At 41.4% G+C, this 20,688-nt stretch overlaps 1 protein-coding gene across 1 annotated transcript in view; it reads right to left on the bottom strand.

Annotated features, from left to right (window-relative positions):
• Positions 1–20,688, bottom strand: part of arhgap42a (Rho GTPase activating protein 42a) — a 111,021-nt gene that overhangs the window by 8,621 nt on the left and 81,712 nt on the right. The window contains exons 12-21 of the mRNA XM_060936107.1: positions 19,792–19,831; positions 19,637–19,699; positions 12,498–12,572; positions 11,980–12,064; positions 11,839–11,897; positions 11,605–11,710; positions 10,503–10,662; positions 10,128–10,284; positions 7,836–8,234; positions 5,719–5,875 (exon numbers count right to left, since the gene is read on the bottom strand). Coding sequence (XP_060792090.1) covers positions 5,719–5,875; positions 7,836–8,234; positions 10,128–10,284; positions 10,503–10,662; positions 11,605–11,710; positions 11,839–11,897; positions 11,980–12,064; positions 12,498–12,572; positions 19,637–19,699; positions 19,792–19,831 — 1,301 coding nt within the window. The remainder of the gene's footprint in view (positions 1–5,718; positions 5,876–7,835; positions 8,235–10,127; positions 10,285–10,502; positions 10,663–11,604; positions 11,711–11,838; positions 11,898–11,979; positions 12,065–12,497; positions 12,573–19,636; positions 19,700–19,791; positions 19,832–20,688) is intronic.

Below are 20,688 nucleotides of genomic sequence, written 5' to 3'. Positions count from 1 at the left end.
AGGTGCCTCCTTCAGTCAGTAGGTGGCCACATACAGTAGAGTGGAGCAGCAGGATTGGAGCAGTACCTCCTCTGCAGAGAAGCCCCATCCCCCAACTCCCTAGAGAGATTCTGCCAGTAGGAGAAAACCAAGAGGCAGAGGACTGGGAGGGGGGAAAGGTAGAGGGACAAGCAGCAGCAGGAAAACTGTGTTGTCAGCCAGCACATCTGGAGAGAGATGGAATGATGTTGATAATCCAGACATAACACCATGCCCATTCAGACTCAGCCATTCACCAGGATTCCTGCTCATATGTACAGCTATGTACACACCTCTGCAGCTTTTCCAACACTTTCTTCTAACTCTATTTTACAGACAACAATTCAAAACATGAATGACTTTGGCCTGACTCACCACCCTCCAAATCATACACTGATCTGACATTGCAGGATATGTTTTCATTCATGCCCTTGGTCATCTACATGGGTGTGGTAAAATGCTCTTCATTTACTGATTACTGGCAAGATGGTAAACTGTACAGCTTGCTGTTCCTAAAATGGGTCAAAGTCAAGTCAAAGTCCCTTCCACACCAGGATCTCATCTTCCCAGGTAGTCTCCTGTCCCAGTACTAACCAGCTCTTTTGTGCATGGGTGCAGTGCTGATCTCTATTTCCATAGCCCTCAGCCTCTCACCTATACGGCAAGGGTTACAATCCTCTGGTAACCGTGAGAGTTTGACTTCCCTACATGCACCTGTATTGCAGCATGCCTTGCCAGATAGCAGTAGGTATCATTTTTTTAATGATGGTCTTTGGTATTACCTGACCGCGAGTAGAACTTGCGATCTTCCGGTTGAGAGGCAGACAAGCTAACCACTAGGCCAACTTGCGGTCTCCTGAGACAGGTAATGACCGGTAAATAGTTCCTCAGGATCTACCAGTTGCTTCACCTCAGCAGCTCAAAGGAGAGGCACAGCAGCCTTCAATCGTCTGAGCAAAATAAAGCCACTCTACGAGATGAGTGACACCTGCAAAATGAACCATCATCCTAGCCAAGAACTTGCCAGTGATGAGCAAATGGTTGCCTCCAAAGCCCACATTGGGATCAAACAATACATGAAAATTGATGTTGTTCGCTGGGTATATAAACTCTTTGTTCTGACTCCAGGAACAGTTATAAATGGGACTTTGTCTATGAGGGAACGTTGCAGAGAAACAGTGGCAAGGGGCTCAGTTATGAGTTGGTAATTGAGCTAGTTGATACACGGTTGCTCGGCACCAGCTATAAGCTCTTTGCTGACAATTTTTACACAAGTCCCACCCTTTACCGCAACCTACTTCAAAAGAGGATCTGGACATGCAGAGCTATTCTCACAAACATAATTGGATTCCCAAAAACAAAAGTCAACAGCTTGGTCTCAAAATCTCCCTGTGGCAGCATATGCTGGATCAGGAAGGACTTCCTCCTCTTTGTCCAGTGGTGAGACACGAGGGATGCCTTCCTGTGTTCAACACTTCACACAGCCCATGCAGAGGACACAATGAAAAGGAGAGTCAAAGATGCAGATGGGCACTGGGTGTTGAAGGACGTCCCAGTTCCACCAGTGGTGAAGGAGTAGAACCGGTACATAATATAAGAAGAAGCATTTATTTATCACATGCACACTAGGGTGCATTAGTTGCCCTCACTTTCATAAAATCTGATGCATTTTTGATTGGGTGTTCCTTTTCACCAATAAAGACATCCTGTAAAATTTTTTGACCATATTCAAAAGTCTAATGGTGGCACCATGAGGTTCATTTTTTGCCAAAAAACGCTTATTTTATGTTTTCGCGTAAGGTTTGAATCACAATGTTGGACTCCATTTATTGATTTCTTGTGAGCCAGAGATCATGTTAAGAACCTTTGCAAGGGATTGAGAAGCATTAATGTGATTCATAATGCATTTGTATTGTTTAAAAGTAGTTGAACAATGATTCAATGAACAGCGAAAACTCAAACTGTGCTTGATAATATATTTAGAATATGTACTAAAAATGTGGCTCTAAGATATTTGGTATACTCTATAAGGTGCCATCATGTTTCATGAAAAGTGATCGAAATTTTGTCATAAAAGTCATAAAATAGCAGCTTTTTCCATAACTTTGAGCTCCTGGTGCCACCATTAAACTTTTGAATTTTGTCAAAATATTTCACCCAGTGTGTTTTCTTACCAAAAGGAACATAAAAACAAAAATGCATCATGATCGGAGGAACTTTTCATTTTTAGGGGGCAACTGATGCACCCTAATGCACACTCAAGTACATTTAGCCCATCTGAAGCAGTGAACACACAAGTGAGCAATGAGCACACACATACATACCCAGAGCAGTGGGCAGCTATGCTACAGCACCTAGGGAGCAGTTGGGGGATAGGTGCTTTGCCCAAGGGCACTTTGGCCATGATACAGAGGGAGGGGAAAGTGCTGTTCATTCAACTCCCCTTACATTTTTCCTGTCAGTTCTCAGAATCAAACCAGCGACCCTTTGGGCCCAACACTGCTTCTCTAACCTTCAGGCCGTGGCTGCCCCCGTGGGCATATATATTCTCAATGTTGTGCTTTTTCTGTCCATTCAAGTGCATGGGTGGAATGGACCTCTCTGATGCCCTGGTGGGCTACTATCAAGTCCTCCACAAGACCAGGAAATGGTATAAGACAGACATTCTTTTCTTTCATTTCATGGACACTGCGATCATGAACGCTTTCTTCCTCTACAAAGACACTGCAAAAGGTAAAGAAGAGGTACTGATGCACCAGAAAGCGTTAAAGAAAGACGCTCATTCAGGAGCTGGCAGAGGTGGGCTTTGGTTGTGGAGGTTCCTGCATTGTACCATCCCCTGCTCCACGTGGAGCCCATCACAAGCCAGTGCACATCAGTGGGAATAGCACTGCTGGTTGGCTGAAGTACAGACAATGCCACACAAAGACACCAGTTACGTGCTTCTCCTGTGATGTGCCTTTGTGCTTTGTCCCCGTGCATGACTGCTACAATGACTGGCATGTTGGTGAATCCTGATATGGGATAGGATACCTCCTGTACTCGAGTTGAGGGGGGATGGGGGGATGCCATCCCCCCTGGAATAAAAAATGGTCAAAATCATCCCCCCTCTAAAACGGGCATCCCCCCTCCCTTCCCTTGAGCAATTTTATCAATAAATGTGGACATTACTTCTATTTAACATTGGAATTAGAAATGCCATTCCACGTAGCTTTGCTGAAACTGAGCATACAGTAAGCTACTGCGAGAGAGGGCGCGCGCAAGCGAAGCGTTTGAGGAGGTGACATTCAGTTGGGGTTCCGTTATTTTTTATTTCATTCGGCGTCAGTGACAGCAGCGGATTGCAGCATCGTGGCCAAGCGGAGTGGACAGCAAGACCTAAGCAAGTTCGGATTTAAGATCGCAAGAAAAAACATTTCAGGAGGTAAGTCAAGAGTTACGAATATCAGTCACACTTTCTGTGAGCCCACTATCATGCTGTAAAGTTACCGATATGTAGCCTAATTTGTGGGTGGCGGATAACAACACAGCTATCATAATGAATGTTAGTTTGGAGTCTAGCCAGCTATCGATAGCTTACTCAGGTTCATGTTGGCTTTGATTTTTTGTATAAGGCCATTAATTTAATCAGTCTGGACGTTCGTTTGTTATTCTTCAGGCAACAAAAAGTGTTATTCAAGACAGGAAGGCTAAAATAAACGACACTAGCAGTTTTGAAGGCTTCATTGCCTCATTAGAGAGCCGGTCACAACATGTAAGGCAGAGCAGGATTGGTGTAGGACTCGACAAAGTGTCTGCTAAAATGCAGCTTTCTTTTTCTTCGTCATAGGCTCTTCTTCTGTCTCCTCACACAATGGGCCTTTTCCCCTTTCCAAAGAGACTTTCCAAAGATGCCTGCTTTTAACTCATTTTGCTAGCTTGTATCCAGTATGTATCAAAGTGCTGGTATGTATCGAAGCAAAGTATCAAAGTTTCCAAAGCAGCTCCTTCGTAACCGTCAACGTTAAGGTGTCACGTGACCTAGATAACAGCGGGAATCAACGTTACAGAAAGAATCCGGTCATTTTTCAAAGCTCAAATCCTCGTTCAGATAATAAATAAATCAGAAATAACATAAGTACTTTTCTTTTATTTCCATTAAAATAATAACCGGTATGGACATGTATAATTTGCATTACTCATAAGAATAAACACAATAATAACAAGAAGGAAAAAAACAAAAAAATGCATAATGCCTCAAACATCTTTTAGGAAGTTTAGTCTGATTTACAATTTACTGTTGCTTGTTTTAGCTTATTGGTTCCCTACCTACCTCTGTATTTAACTCAGTGTTCCCAATGTTCAGCTTTGAATAAAAATTCTATTGACTTGATATGAAAAGATTCAGTTGTTCATTTACATTGCCTGCTGAGGTTTTAATAAATTATTTACCAAACGATTTAAAAGGAGCCTACCATGACTATGAAGTTACACTTCAAATTTGTCATCTGCATTTCACCCTAATATGGAGAATGTGGTAGGTATGTCAGCCAGGAGACTGACTAAATATGACACATGACATCCACACTGTGCATGTTTTACAGTAAAATACCAGTGTATTATGTTTTTTACAACAATAAAAAGGGTACACAGTGTGTACTACACACTTTATCAGCACAAAATACTGTATGTCTGGTAATGAACAAGGTCCACAGACCTACATTGTGTGCAAATCCTCCTAAAAGCAAACCAGTTTCCCACCGACGGACCGACCGATGGGTCGACACGCAACTAAAAATTTCACCATCCCCCCGGTTTGATTTTACAACTCGACCACTGGATACCTCTAACTGTCACCTTTCATTAGAGACCAAATTTCAAGACTAGAAGCCTTTTTTTTAACCCTAGGTATGTTACCATGGTTACCAAGTGTCCTTTGGAGTCTCCAAATGGCTTTTTTTTGGAAAACACCTAAACAGACTGTTAGAAAAACGTGTAAAATATTCCTGTTGTGTTGTATTGTTATAAGATTTGAACTTGGAGTAGGTAAGGTTTCATGCTGTGATCCCATGGTGTTTTACCACTAATAAGTCCCAACTATAGTCATCTGTCTGCAAAAAAAAAATATTCAGGCAAAAAGAAAAAACTTCTACTTCAGTGTGTTCAAACTTCTATACAGGAAACCAAGCTGTGATGTGATTAAATGCATAAAATCACATATTTGGGTGTACGTGAGTGTCCATCACATGACAGGATGCTCACTGACGTTTTTCATTTATCAACCTTTTTAAATTTTTATTTATAGCTAGAGAAAGTCTGCATTTACTCATGTCCTTTTATTTTACAGTAAATAGCTGTAGCCTTGAATACCAATACAGTACTCCATTATATTTATCTTGCATTAGCCAGTTAACCCCTTAAACTAATGTACATTCCTCACTCTTGTAACTACACACAACTCCTTTCATTTTCACTTTAGCTGCTGTATAATATTCTTTATAATATGTAACTGAATAATAAGCTGTGAATTTGTGGGATTAATCCACATCAGATATACACAACACCATCTGCAAGCCTTTAAAGTAATATTGAAAAGATGACATGTTAAATTAGCTGTGTTTGTATTTTGCAACGTGTTGCTCACACATCTGTCCCAAAGTGGAACCCAGGCTTAAATTTGCATGCTGCTAGGAGTAAGGGTTTGAGGTGAAGATTGCTTACACAGAGCCAGGCCTCTGGTATCCATTGCTCCCTGATGAGTCCAGGCTGCATCTGCTTGTGTCTTTAACAGGGAGGTCTGGTAAAGGCAATGACTTCAGGCTGTCTCTATTACTGCGAGAAACCAAACTCTGAACCGAACCATGGCAGCTTCGGAAACCTACATGAAACACACAAAAAGCCAACTGTGTAAATATGAGAAACTGAAATCATAATCTTAAAAAAAAAAAATCCTTTTAATTTTTTTATGTGACAGAGAAAGCATGAAACACTCGGGGCATGACGACAGCGTGATGTGAAGCGGAGTTACTGTTATCACCCCAAAATATTTTATCCCTCTGATACCACAGCTGTTCACCAACAATTACTTTTTTTTTTATTAAAGAACAATACACTGTACCTTTTATCCATTTATAATTATATTTAACACTGTTGTGTTTAATGACCGCAAAACAGGTTTCTGTCAACATTTACATTATAGCAGCTATAAATGGCCATTCACTCATTTTCTTTGGAAGTTAATAAAAAAAAATACAACTTTTTACAGCAGCTAAACACAGCATCCTCTATCTTTAGAATTTCCTAAGGTGGATAACAAAAAGTAACAGTTTTACCTCTGAATGTAACAAAGCATTGACACTGGATAATACATCTTATTATTCTATCCACATTCACTGGATATGAGCAATCGCACGCTCTGATTGGCTACTGTACTACTAGGATATCAGCTCATATACCGTGAGTAGAGAAAAACAAAATGACGGAGTGTGTTGCTGAACCAACTGAGGACGAAATAAAAACTCTACTCGAAAACAAAACCAGGGTTCTCCACTTTTCAAAAATAAAAGGTGGTGGTGGGGTTCGGGGGCCGCCTAGGTCCCCAATGGGGTCTGGGGCAGAGGTCCGGTGGGGGGCCGGGGGGCGAAGCCCCCTGAAGCTGACTGACTTCGGGCTTTTTCGACAGTGAAACTGGCCAATAAATGGATAGGAAGCGTTAAATCTCATCTCATTATCTCTAGCCGCTTTATCCTGTTCTACAGGGTCGCAGGCAAGCTGGAGCCTATCCCAGCTGATTCCAGAATTCAACAGTGCTGTGGTATGAATATCATTTCATTCAGCTATTCAGAAGCAAAATATGAATAGTTATTTTTCTTTATCTCATCTGTTACGTTCTATTATCAAAATACTTGTACAACCCCAAATCAAGAAAAGTTGAGACAGTAGTGAAAATGCAAATTAAAACAAAAAACAACCCCCCCCCCCCCCCCCCCCCCAGTGATTTCTACATTTATTTTGACTTGTATTTCATTGCAGATGGTATGAGCCCTGGACCAAAGACAGAAAAGACTATCGAGACCAGACCTGGGCATTTTACGGCCTGCGGGCCGCATCCGGCCCTTTGGTTCATTCTGACCGGCCCGCGTAAGGTTAATTAGAAATTACAAAATAAACGTATTTTCTAATTTTACCTCATGCATGGACTGAATGTGCATTGCTTTTATTTTGAAGTTGTGTTCAACAAAAACGCAATGCGAGAGACATGAACATGACATGAAATCCCACGAAACCTAATCCCGCGATAACTACTTCCATAATTTGTCCAGACCAACCACAAACTTGCACGTCATCCTTCAAACGGTCCAGCCAATCACATAGTGTGACGTCATCAGCAGGCGCCGGAGCCCGAGCCAATCTGTAGATCTGATTCCTACTTTTTGGTGAATAATCTCATTATTTTTACAAAACATTACATACACATGGACCAGGTACAGGCAGGGTACACCCTGGACAAGTCGCCAGGTCATCACAGGGCTGACACATAGACACAGACTACCATTCACACTCACGGTCAATTTAGAGTCACCAGTTAACCTAACCTGCATGTCTTTGGACTGTGGGGGAAACCGGAGCACCCGGAGGAAACCCACGCGGACACGGGGAGAACATGCAAACTCCGCACAGAAAGGCCCTTGCCGGCCATGGGGCTCGAACCCGGACCTTCTTGCTGTGAGGCAACAGCGCTAACCACTACACCACCGTGACGCCCTGATTTAGGGTTGTACATTATATTTGATATATTACTAGTACTGACAGTGTGCTTGGATTTTCTGTGCACTCACCTTCAGAAATGTGAAGGGAGGTGAGGGAGGAGCAGGAGGACACGTTGGATATGTGCCCTGATCTCTGCACCTCTGCATTCTCCTCTTCGGCTCTGTTAGGCAGCTCCGGAGCTGGCGAAGCTCGCTCTGGTGGAAGAACACTAAGAGCCTCCTCCCACTCGCCATCTGTCTTAGCTGCATCCTCTTTGGAGCTGGAGTCAGGACTGGTGGTGCCACCTGGGCTCTTAGGGCCATCAGAGGACGGGGATGGAGTGGTCCAGCACAGGCTGCCTGAGATCTTGTGTTTGGAGCGTGATGGAGAAGCCGCCTTGGAGCAGCCATTCTGCTCTGATGAGTGAGAGGACAGAGACTCCAGGCTGCCCATGGGCGTGCTGCTGGGACTGCTGCTAAAAGTGTCACCTGCGGCAGAAGAAGGGAGAAAGGGTGGACCTAAATTTACAAAAGGCTGAATTAAAACAGACTGACAACATTAAAAGAGAAGAATGCTTCATCCTGGACAAGAAGTCAAATAAATCAAGTACAGTAAAAGTAAAACTTAAATTTGAAATGAAAAGTAATTAAATGTTTTAATTCAGTCCTTGACAATACTCTACCATGTTTTTGTTTCATTTTATCTGTTATTCATGACTAGAAGCTTTCATGCACAAGCAATCTGCTTACACAGCTGACAATGGTCTGAAATGTTGTTTCACTGGAAAATTGGTTAGTGTGTTCATTAAATAGAGCCTATGCTCATTGTAGCCTCAGATTGTTCTTCTTGGCTAACAAGAGCAGAACCCATTGTAGCGCCATCCACCTCAACGTTTGGCGTTGTACATTTAACAGTTATTTCACGAAATTGAGTCGTATACGACCTGGTAGCCGTGCCTTGTCGGCTATAATCCATGTACGATGAGGTTGAGTGGAATAACTGTTTTATTCTATCCACATTCACTGGATTTTGAGAAACAGAACATTTTTATTTTTTGCAAATTTGATAAATAAAAACTTTATACAAAACATCTGACAAAATCATTTCCGCTTAGAGTGTTCACAAACCGGTGAAATGACAGTAGCAATTTGTGAAAAATGCTATAATTATAATAATTCTTGAAAAATAAAGATACGTTCTTACCATCAAATACTTTTATTCCATAGTTTGTTGCTTTTTTTTTGTTGTATTTTTGGGGTTTTGTTTTTGAGCTGAGTTTTTATTTCATCCTTGGTTGGTTCAGTAACACGCGCCGCCATTTTCTTCTGCTTCTTTAGTTTTTTTTTGGCGGTTGGCAAACCAACTTAAAGGTGCATTAACGCCACTGACTGGGCTGGAGTGTGGAACAGGAGATATTGTAGGAAAAAAAAACCCTATATTATTTTAGCTATTTCTGTTTCTTTTAAATACTTGATAAAGTGATATATCTGACTTGATGTGCTCCGCCATTTTGTTTTTCTATACTCATGGTATATGAGTTGATATTCTAGTAGTAGAGTAGCCAATCAGAGCGCGATTGCTCATATCCAGTGAATGTGGATAGAATAATATGAGATACTTTTCTGCTCACCACGGTTGTACAGAGTGGCTATTTGAGTAACCACAGCCTTTCAGCTTGAACCAGCTTGGCTATTCTTCTCTGACCTTATATTTGTTCTGCTTTTGTGACTTTTCCCATAATTAAAAATAATAACACACAATGTTCTGTAAATGCTGGATTAGCAAACTTAGGGTAAAAATAGTATAAAAACAGAATTATCTAATTATTAATCTAATGCAAAAGGTGGAACATGTGTGTAGCTTTCCTGTACATGTCACAGCACCAGCTCGAGGGCAAAAAGTTGTGTTGTTTGAAATATTTTATATCATATCTCATAATCTCAAAATACATCTTGACATCAAAAATAAAATCAGATTCTACCAAGTTGAACTCAACAGCAATGGCGTTGACAGGGATGCCTCCGCCACTGACAAGTTACTAATTTGTTATGCTAATAAATTCCTTCTTACAAATTATGACTAATTTGTGTGTCAGATCTACCGCTAAAGAAATTATTTCAGAAATATGACCTTGCTGTGGCCTTGACCCTGTCTGGATCAATTCCAACATCTAATCAGTTCATCTGCTGGTTAGAATGATAACTGTATATAAATCCTACAATCAGCTGAAGTATCACGCTAACAAAAATTGTCAATGGATGGACAGATAGATGGACGGACAACCCGAAAAGCATAAAGGCATAAAAATACAGCTGCTGAGAGTTGGCACTGAGCCTCCAGAGCCTCACATAATGTAAGTCAAACTGAAAAGGGATACACACTGTCAGCATCAGCCAGACAGAGAGCAGGCGAGTACAAGCCTCTGGACTTGCGTGGACCTGAGGATAGGCAGATGGCTTTGCTGCGGCGTGAGCTGGAGCGAGACTGAGCCTGAGGCTGAGGTAGAGGCACATTGGGATCTGGAGACTGATGAAAGATCTGAGGAATGTCAATACAATAATATTTAGTATGCTTGTTGCTATAAATCACATCACAATTTCATAAGGCAGTGAACCTGAGAGCATGTCTGAGAACAAAGACTTGACTGTCAGCCTCTGCTGCACGACTAATGAATTCCTTTCTGTGTGTTTGCTAAACAGTGACACCTGCTGTTAAATTTAATTAAATAAAACAGTCAAAAAATGAGTCACCCTTACCTTATCATAGTTCTCGATGAGAATCTCCACCACGATGTTTTGAAATTTGATGTTCATCATGGCAGCCACGGTCTCCTCTTGGGAGCGCATCAGTGTAGGGCCAAAGATCACGCCGAGATTAGATACCGTCATCAAATTTTTCTGGCTGTGTGTGGAAACCCTGCGAATGATACAAAAAAAGGTTTAAAATGAACCCCAGTTTGCTTTCACTACTGCGGATCTCCAAATTGTGATCGCAGTATGCATCATAACTCTTAGAAAAAAGGTCCGTCAAGGGTTCTTTGAGTTGGTGAGGACTCTAATTTTAAACATCCCAGAAAAGAATTAGAAGAACTTTATCACATGTACACTTATGCACAGTGAAATTCCTTTCTGTATTTAACCTGTGAACACACACAAGTGAGCAATGAGCACACACGCATACCCAGAGCTGTAGGCAGCTATGCTACAGCACCTGGGGGTGAGATGCCTTGCTCAAGAGCACTTCAGCCTAACCTTCAGGCCATGGCTGCATGTCTTTAAATTGTGGGGGAAACTGGAGCAAACCCACGCAGACACCATGCAAACTCCACGCAGAAAGGCCCCCGTCGACCACTGGGCTTGAACCCAGAACCTTTTGCTGTGAGGCAACGGTCTAACCACTACACCACCATGCCGCCTGGATACTTTGTTGCGATATTTTTACATAAATTATTTAAATGGTTCCTCCAGAGAGACAAAGCCAAGAACCCTTTATGGCGCTACAGTTAACCTCATATCCTAAGAGTGCAAATGCGTCAGCTTAAACAAAAAAAAACCCTGCCTAATGGAAATTGACCTACTGATTCCCATTTTTCCATCAGCCTGTTAATGGAAACCATTAGGACAATATTTTATTTTGTCCTATTGTATCTTTATTTTTTTCCAACAAGGCCGGATTAAGTTAACCACATTTTTTTCATCACACCAACTCCACTGTTTATCGAAGCACCCACAGACAAAGCCCTTGTCTATGCTCGTAATGCAGACTTCTGCTATAGCATAACCAAGAAAAAGGTACTACTGTTATAACAGTTACCAAATTAAATCAATCTTAATGCTGTGTTCTGTCAGAAAAACCTACACAAGCAGATGTTTGATCAGGATGTCCAGCATCTCTCTGTTCTTCTCCGGCAGCTTGTGCACGAGAGAGTGAACTGCACAGACCCTGTAGTTCTGATCGTCTGACTCTAAAAATGCAACACACATTTTTGTGAAGATTTAGTTCGTTAAAATCATCTGCAATGCTTTAAACATTCATTTTCCATTTCCCCTTTTGGAACGCTCTGAGGAACAAGTTGGGGCAGCTAGAACTCACTGACTGCCATGATGAAGTCCTTGTGAAGTCTGTAGGTTAACAGGGGTTCAGCCAGACACCTGCAGGCAGAGAGCAGCTGAATTATCACACATGCTTTTGATATTAACCAATGAATTAGGGTTTACTCAATTATTTCCTAACCTGAGGTAATTTTTGAGTCCACTAGTGATGGTCTTATTATCCCAAGTGTCCGGGTCGAGGTCCATGTCTGCAGGAGCTTTGGCAGCTGCAAGGACAAATGCCAATAGATAATGAATTAAAATAGAACTTTACGTTTTGCAACATGGGCAAGTCTTCAGTATGGAAGACTTTATGCTTTCTGGTTTCTCTATGCCATTACAAGCTGCAATTTTTGTCTTATTATGTTCAAGAGAGAGAAAAAACCAAACAAAAAAACCCCCAGCCTGGTATGGGAACTGCAATGGCGTGAGTGATAACAGAAACAGGAACTTGGATAAACTCTTGGGGTTATGCTGTTACAGAAAATTTCAGGGTGGTAACAGTAAATCCTCTTCATGTCAAGAAGCAATGCATCAACCTGTCACTGATTATTTCCCTATAAGCATGCCCTGACCTGTTTTATTCCTTATTTAAGATGTGATAAGACAGGAATAAATTATAAAGAATTTATATAGAAATTAAAATGCTTAGAGTTTTACCAAACACAGACGTCATAAGTCTCTGCACTTTAGAGTTCACACCTCCAATTCTGTACAGTCCCATTGTTTGGATACCTGGAAAATACAGGGAATTTACATATATTTTTTTACAGGGATGAGAAAACAATATGCTATGAGTATAACAATATGAGAAAACAATATATCATGTACACACTGTAGGGGTGAACAAAGGAAGAGCCCAGGTGCCTGGGACAAACGGATTTCATGCCTGTTTTTATTCTATCCGCATTCACTGGATATGAGCAATCTTGCGCTCTGATTGGCTACTCTACTACTAGGATATCAGCTCATATACCATGAGTAAAGAAAACAAAATGGCGGAGCGTGTTGCTAAACCAACCGAGGATGAAATAAAAACTCTACTCGAAAACAAAACCCCAAAAAATAAAACAGCAAAAGATGGAATAAAAAGTATTTGATGGTAAGAACATATCTTTTTTATTTTCCAATTATTATCATCACATTTTTCACAAATTGCTACTGTCATTTCGCTGGTTTGTTTACATTCTAAGCGGAAATTATTTTGTCAGACGTTTTGTATACAATTTTTATTTATTGAATTTGCAAAAAATAAAAATAGCTAGATAGAACTCGACGCCAACGGCGTCAATGGAGATGCCTCCACCCGGTAGACTACATGCCTTATTAAGTTGTGATTTGGGGATGGACATTTGACCTCACAGTAATCTTGACCTGGTGAAATTACTTGTCTGTAGACATTGGAGATATTGTGTTCTCAAGGTTTTCGGACAGACATTTGACCTCACAGTGACCTTGACCTTAGACCTTTTGATTTCAAAATCTAATCAGTTTATCCTTGTCCCCAAATGCACAAATGGTGAAAGTTTGGTGAAATTCCTTTCATCTGCCTTGGAGATTTTGTGTTCACAAGGTTTTCGGACAGACATTTGACATCACAGTGACCTTGACCTTAGACCTTTTGATCTCAAAATCTAATCAGTTCATGTTTGTCCCAAAGCGCACAAATGGTGAAAGTTTGGTGAAATTCCTTTCATTAGCCTTTGAGATATCGCGTTCACGAGGTTTCGGGACGGACGCACGCATGGACGGACGCATGCACGGACGTTAGATCTTTTGATCTCAAAATCTAATCAGTTTATCCTTGTGCCCAAATGCACAAATGGTGAAAGTTTGGTGAAATTCATTTCATTAGCCTTTGAGATATCGCGTTCACAAGGTTTCGGGACGGACGCATGCACGCACGGACAGATGACAACCTGAAAACATAATGCCTCCTGCACCTTACGGTGGCGGAGGCATAAAAATGCTCTGTTTCTCAAAATCCAGTGAATGTGGATGGAACCCCCCCCCAATTATTCCACTCAATCTCGTCGTACATGGCTTATAGCCAACTTGGCTATCAGCTCATGTACGACTCAATTTTGTGGAATAACTGTTAATTATTCAACTAGGCTTAACAAACCCCAAAACACTTTTACAAAACAAGTTTTCATTGGTATGGTATGTGTATAAATGTAATGTGCCTCACTGTGCTTGTGGTGCACCTCAATGCTGTGTCAATGCACGCTACTCTTTCTAAACTAGTATGTACAGATGACAAATCTTTTCAGAATTAGGAACATGCACCTTGAAAACAAAACTGAGCTAAATGAAGTGCAACATGAAACTGTTTCCTGCTTACACACCATGCACAATTCATCACTTTGCAGTTTAAACTTTATTAGAAGAGGATTAATCATTTACTTGTTCATTCCCCTTAATCTTTATTAATGTACTTATCTAGCTAACAGTATTTTATTACATTTGCAACATTTAGCAAGTGCCCTTCTTCAAAGTGGTTTACATAACTGTACTGTAAACTCCATCGAAAATATAAACAATAATTGTGCAATATCCCTAGGTCAGGGATTAAGTGCTCTTAGGCCTTGGTCACACTACGGCTCATAATGGGTTTGCGAATAGTTAGTGATGAAAAATTGGTAGCATCACCACTAGGGTGCATCAGTTGCCCCCTAAAAATGAAAAGTTCCTCCGATCATGATGCATTTTTGTTTTTATGTTCCTTTTGGTAAGAAAACACACTGGGTGAAATATTTTGACAAAATTCAAAAGTTTAATGGTGGCACCAGGAGCTCAAAGTTATGGAAAAAGCTGCTATTTTATGACTTTTATGACAAAATTTCGATCACTTTTCATGAAACATTATGGCACCTTATAGAGTAAATATCTTAGAGCCACATTTTTAGTACATATTCTAAATATATTATCAAGCACAGTTTGAGTTTTAGCTGTTCATTGAATCATTGTTCAACTACTTTTAAACAATACAAATGCATTATGAATCACATTAATGCTTCTCAATCGCTTGCAAAGGTTCTTAACATGATCTCTGGCTCACAAGAAATCAATAAATGGAGTCCAACATTGTGATTCAAACCTTATGCGAAAACATAAAATAAGCGTTTTTTGGCAAAAAATGAATCTCATGGTGCCACCATTAGACTTTTGAATATGGTCAAAAACTTTTACAGGATGTCTTTATTGGTGAAAAGGAACACCCAAACAAAAATGCATCAGATTTTATGAAAGTGAGGGCAACTGATGCACCCTAATCACCACCAATCATGCAACTGTTCGGCAAGAACAAACGGCAATTGTTCTCCAAGCTTCGCGAGTTATTTTTTGTTGTGTCTCCACCTCGTGAGTGGCCAAAAATGCATTCATTGAAATTTGATGATGATATTTTCGCCAGCAAACTAAGTGGCAAATACTCGCAGATGGGCTTGAGAATATTTCCTGAAGCTTGGGGAACCTTCTTTGAGCCTCTTGAGATGTATTTGTCTCAAATCCATGTCCCCGATGCTCACGTTAGCCTCGTCAACACAGTGGCTCAGCGCAGCCTAACCTTCCCTGAGACATATAAAGTGCATTTACATTTGAGGATCCTTCAGAGCATGTTGTGCGTGCACTTGGGACCTAGTCGTTATGGGAAACACCTGATCGCAATCAGAACGCATATATAAGGACGCTGTTTTCACAGAGACTTTGCAAATATTCTGTCAGGTATGCAGTGGTAGATGGATCTAAGTGCAGGAGGAGTGTTTATTAGCAGGCGTGATATTTACAAAAAGAGAACACAAACAAAACCAAAAGCATAGTCATAAATATGGGTAGATACAAATGTGACAGTGATAATACTTCGCAAAGCCTCTGTGTCCTTATATGCGCATGCTGATTGTACTCAAATCAGCATTAGGTGTTTCCCATAACGACTGAGTTCTGTGAGTGAGCATGGCCGCTTGAGCGTGCAAAGGTGTGACAGTCAAGTGTTCGCCTGCTGTATGACCACAACTTTTAGCTCACCTGTATATCGCCATGCATCGTCACCAAAACACTTCATTTTCATCGATAACCCATGGCAAAGCATCGCAAGCTGTAGTGTGACTGGAGCTTAACATTACTTTAGTTAACAACATTTATTTACCACTTTTTCATTTTCTGGTCAATTAAAACAAAAACTGGGCTAATACAACTAAACTTTCACTGGTACTATAGGCTAGCTAGTAAAGCTTTGATTTATCCACCACTGTACTGTAAGTAACTTTAAAAAATGAATCACTTGATGAAAACTCAATTTTATACAAATTTTTCCTTAATCAGCCAAGACTATGGAAGTGTATCGCTGCTATACTAGAAGAAGAAAAACAGATCAGTATCACATCATAACATGAAAAGTTCATTGCTATATAAATGTTTTTAATTTTTTAACATGATATTTTCACATTATTACCACATTCAAGCTTTTTACATTATAACAGAAACTTTTCTCATTATAATAATATACTATTTATTATTATCTTGTTATAATGTGATGTATTATTGTTATAAAGTGTTTCACATCATAAGATAATTTATATTGTTAGGCTATAACATGAAGCTCATGTTTGAACGAGGAAAGTGTACAGAGAACAGATAAACTAAGGAATATGGTAATGTAATAAGTATGTGTACACTAAGAAGGATTTTAAAATGCAAGTTTCTTGTTATAATGTGATATGTTTGTATGCCATGATAACATGAAAATTGTGTTATAATGTGAAAATATCTTGTTAAAATATGAAAAACATCTTGTCATGACAATAAACGTTTCACACTATAATGTGATACTGATCAGTTTTTCTTTGTCTAGTGAGTCACTTCTGTACAAATTTATCTCAAACTCTTTTTTTCATCCATCCATCCCTCCATCCATTTTCTTCCATTTAGCTGAAGTCGGGTCACGGTGGTATCAGATTAAGCAAGGTATTCCAGGTGTCTCTCTCCCCAGCAACGCTTTCCAGTTCCTCCTGGGGGATCCCAAGGTACTCCCAGGCCAGATGCGATATATAATCTCTCCAGCATGTTCTGGGTCTACCCCGAGGTCTCCTCCCAGCTGGACATGCCCGGAAAACCTCCAAAGGAAGGCGCCCAGGAGACATCCTAATCAGATGCCCGAACCACCTCAGCTGACTTCTTCCGACATGAAGGAGCAGTGGCTCTACTCTGAGATCCCTCCAGATGTCTGAGCTCCTCTCCCTATCTCTAAGAGTGAGCCCAGCCACCCTACAGAGAAAGCTCATTTCAGCCGCTTGTATCCGTGATCTCATCCTTTCGGTCACTACCCAAAGCTCATGACCGTGGGTGAGGGTTGGAACGTAGACTGACTGGTAAATCAAAAGCTTGGCCTTACAGCTCAGTTCCCTCTTCACCAGGACAGACCGGTACAATGCCTGCATTACTGCTGATGCCGCCCCAATCTGCCTATCCATCTCATGCACCATTTTACCATCACTCATGAACAAGACCCCGAGATACTTGAACTCCTTCACTTGGGGCAGCAACTCATTCCCAACTTGGAGGAAGCACTCCACTGTTTTCCAGCAGAGAACCATGGCCTCAGACTTGGAGGTGCTGACTCTCATCCCAGCCACTTCACTCTCGGCTGCAAACTGTCTCAGTGCTTGATGAAGGTCATGCTCTGAAGAAGCCAACAGAACCACATCATCTGCAAAGAGCAGAGATGCAATTCTGAGGTTCCCAAACCGGTCGCCCTCCTCACCTCAGCTGCGCCTTGAGATCCCATCCATGAATATCACAAACAGGATCAGCGATAAGGGGCAGCTTTGGTGGAGTCCAACACCCACCAGGAACATGTTTGACTTTGTGCCGAGAATTGGGACACAGCTTACACCTTGGTTGTACAAGGACTGGATGGCTTGTAGAAACAGCCCCAATACCCCATACTCCCGAAGTGCCCCCCACAAGAGCCCCCAGGGTACATGGTCATAAGCCTTTTCCAAATCTACAAAACACATGTAGACTGGCTGGTCATACGCCCATGAACCCCCCGACAACCCTGCCAGGGTAAAGAGCTGGTCCACCGTTCCATGGCCAAGACAGAATCTGCATTGCTCATCCTGAATCTGAGGTTCGACAATCAGTCAGAGCCTCCTTTCCAGCGCCCTGGAATAAACTTTCCCGGGGAGGCTGAGTAGTGTGATACCCCTATAACTGGAGCGCACTCTCCCATCCCCCTTTTTGAAAAGAGGAACCACCACCCTGGTCTGCCACTCCACAGGCACTGTACCCGACCTCCACACGACACTGAAAAGGTGTGTCAGCCAAGACAGCCCAAATGTCCAGAGCCTTCAGCATCTCAGAGCAAATCTCATCCACCCCTGGTGCCTTGCCACCAAGGAGCTTCTTGACTGCCTCAGTGACCTCTGTCAGAGATATGGGTGAAGCTTCCCTTATGTACTCAGACTTCACCTCCTCCATGGAAGATGTGTAGGACAGGTTCAGGAGTTCTTTAAAGTGCTCCTTCCACTGCCCAACAATATGCCCAGTTCGGGTCAGCAGTTCTCCTCCCCGGCTGCGCACAGCCTGAGGTAAGCCCTGCTTCCCTTTCCTGAGTTGCCAAACGGTTTGCCAGAACTTCCTTGAGGCCAACTGAAAGTCCTTCTCCATGGCCTCCCCAGACTCCTCCTACACCTAGATTTTTGCTTCAGCAACTGCTGAAGCTGCAGCCCTTCTGCACTCCTTGTGTCTGCCTGTTGCCTCAAGGGACCCCTGGGCCAGCCAAGCCCAAAAGGCCTCTTTCTTCAGTTTGACGGCTTCCTTCACCGCCGGTGTCCACCAGCAGGTTCTTAGGTTACTGCCACAACAGGCACTGATGACCTTTCGGCCATAGCTCCTACCAGCCGCCTCTACAATGGAGGCTTTTGAACACGGTCCATTTGGATTCCATGTCCCCAGCCTCCCCTGGGATGCACAAAAAGCTCTTCCAGAGGTGGGAATTGAAGACCTCACAAACAGAGGACTCCACCAGACGTTCCCAGTTCATCCTCACTACACACTTGGGTTTGCCAGGTCTGTCTAGCAGCCTCCCCTGCCACCTGATCCAGCTCACTACCAGGTGGTGATTAGTAGACAGCTCTGCTCCTCTCTTCACTTGAGTGTCCAAGACATACAGCCGCAGCTCTGATGATACAAAGTTGAAACCTCCCTGCCTTTTTTTTTTTTTTAATTTTGCACTGAAGCTACTAGGGCCAAAACTAATTTTCAGTGTTTGAACCTGCAACATGAGTCTCTCTCACTCAAAATACCTAACTAAATCTTCAAAAACTTTCTTCAAATGACATCATGAAGCTACATCATCAGTTTTCAAAATGCACTTTTAAAACATTTTGGAGCCTTGGACTAGAGGCAGAATGATGCCCAATTATGACAGACAAATTGCTGTTGCTCATAATAGCTGCCTCTAAATGTTAAAGCATTGTTCATATTTAGAGACTGCAGTAAGTCACACTGTGTCCCAGACCTCATCAGTACTTCTGTCTGATATTACTGAAGAACCGGGCGTGGTTTGAAGCAGATATTTACAGAAAAGGTTTTGAAGAAGATACTCGCTTTACACCAAAACAAACACTCAAAATGTCTTGTTTCACTGACTACATTTGGTGGTAAGCAGGGAAAAGTAAAATTGTTGTTTTTTTTTTTCACCGAACTATTCCTTTAAATCAGAATCACAACACAAGTATAAGCATGCATGTTTATACTGGAAGACACTCATCCAGGAATGTAATTATCAGTCTCACCTCTTGTCTCTACAAGGTGAATGCACTTCTTGACGAAGTTAAACCCTGCTTCATTTAGGAATGCTGCACATACAAACAAAGCTTTGCATTACCTGCCATTATCAGAACATTTCTCAAATCTGTGACATCTCATTATGTAAGAAGAGTGAACTTACTTTCTTCTTTCTTGTTCAGAAGTGCTGGAAGTGTGTAAATCTATAGACAACAAGACATCCCATTATTAAATGTATATCTCAACCACATTATATACTATAAGACAAATCTAGAGTTCATGAATACACACTGGAGATATAGTGTTCAGGCAAATCAAACCCACAGTGCTTGCTGTGTATTCAGCTTTTCTTTTGTGTTTTTGTTTCAGAGTGAAACTATTATGGGCAAATCCAGTCAGAGATCATGCCTAACCATCGCCTTCACTGACTGAACAAAGTTTCAGACCATAAACAGCCATGAATTAAATATAAACCCACAGGTCTGTCATCTTCCACACAGCATGTCTGATCTTTCTACAGATAAAGATTACAAGGAAAACAAAACTTATTACAGCACCTAACACAGGAAAAAAGGCAATTACTCTTCTCACATCAACATTTCTTTTTATAGCACGGTCAGTCTGACTTCCTGCATTGCTAAAAATATGACAGTAATAAAACCCCAAATCAGAAAAAGTTGTGACGATACGGAAAATGAACTAAAAAAAACCCCAGTGATTTCTAAATTTACTTTGACTTGTATTTCATTGCAGACAGAATGAACCCAAGATACTTCATGTTTTGTCTGGTCAACTTCATTTCATTTTTAAAAAACTCATCCATTCCTGTGTTTCAGGCCTGCAACGCATTCCAAAAAAGTTGGGACGGGGCAACTTAGGGCTAGTAATGAGGTAAAACAAATAAATAATGATGTGATTTGAAACAGGTGATTGTAATCAGGATCTGGTACAAAAGTAGCATCCAGGAAAGGCCTGGTCTTTGAAGACCAAAGATGGCTCAAAGATCTCAAGTTTGTCAACAAATGCATGAGAACATTCTTGAAATATTTAAAAACAATGT

This window comes from Neoarius graeffei, chromosome 12 (assembly GCF_027579695.1).
Source record: "Neoarius graeffei isolate fNeoGra1 chromosome 12, fNeoGra1.pri, whole genome shotgun sequence".
NCBI lineage: Eukaryota > Metazoa > Chordata > Actinopteri > Siluriformes > Ariidae > Neoarius > Neoarius graeffei.
The sequence above is the reverse complement of the archived record's forward strand: the minus strand, read 5'-3'. Positions and strand labels throughout refer to the sequence as shown.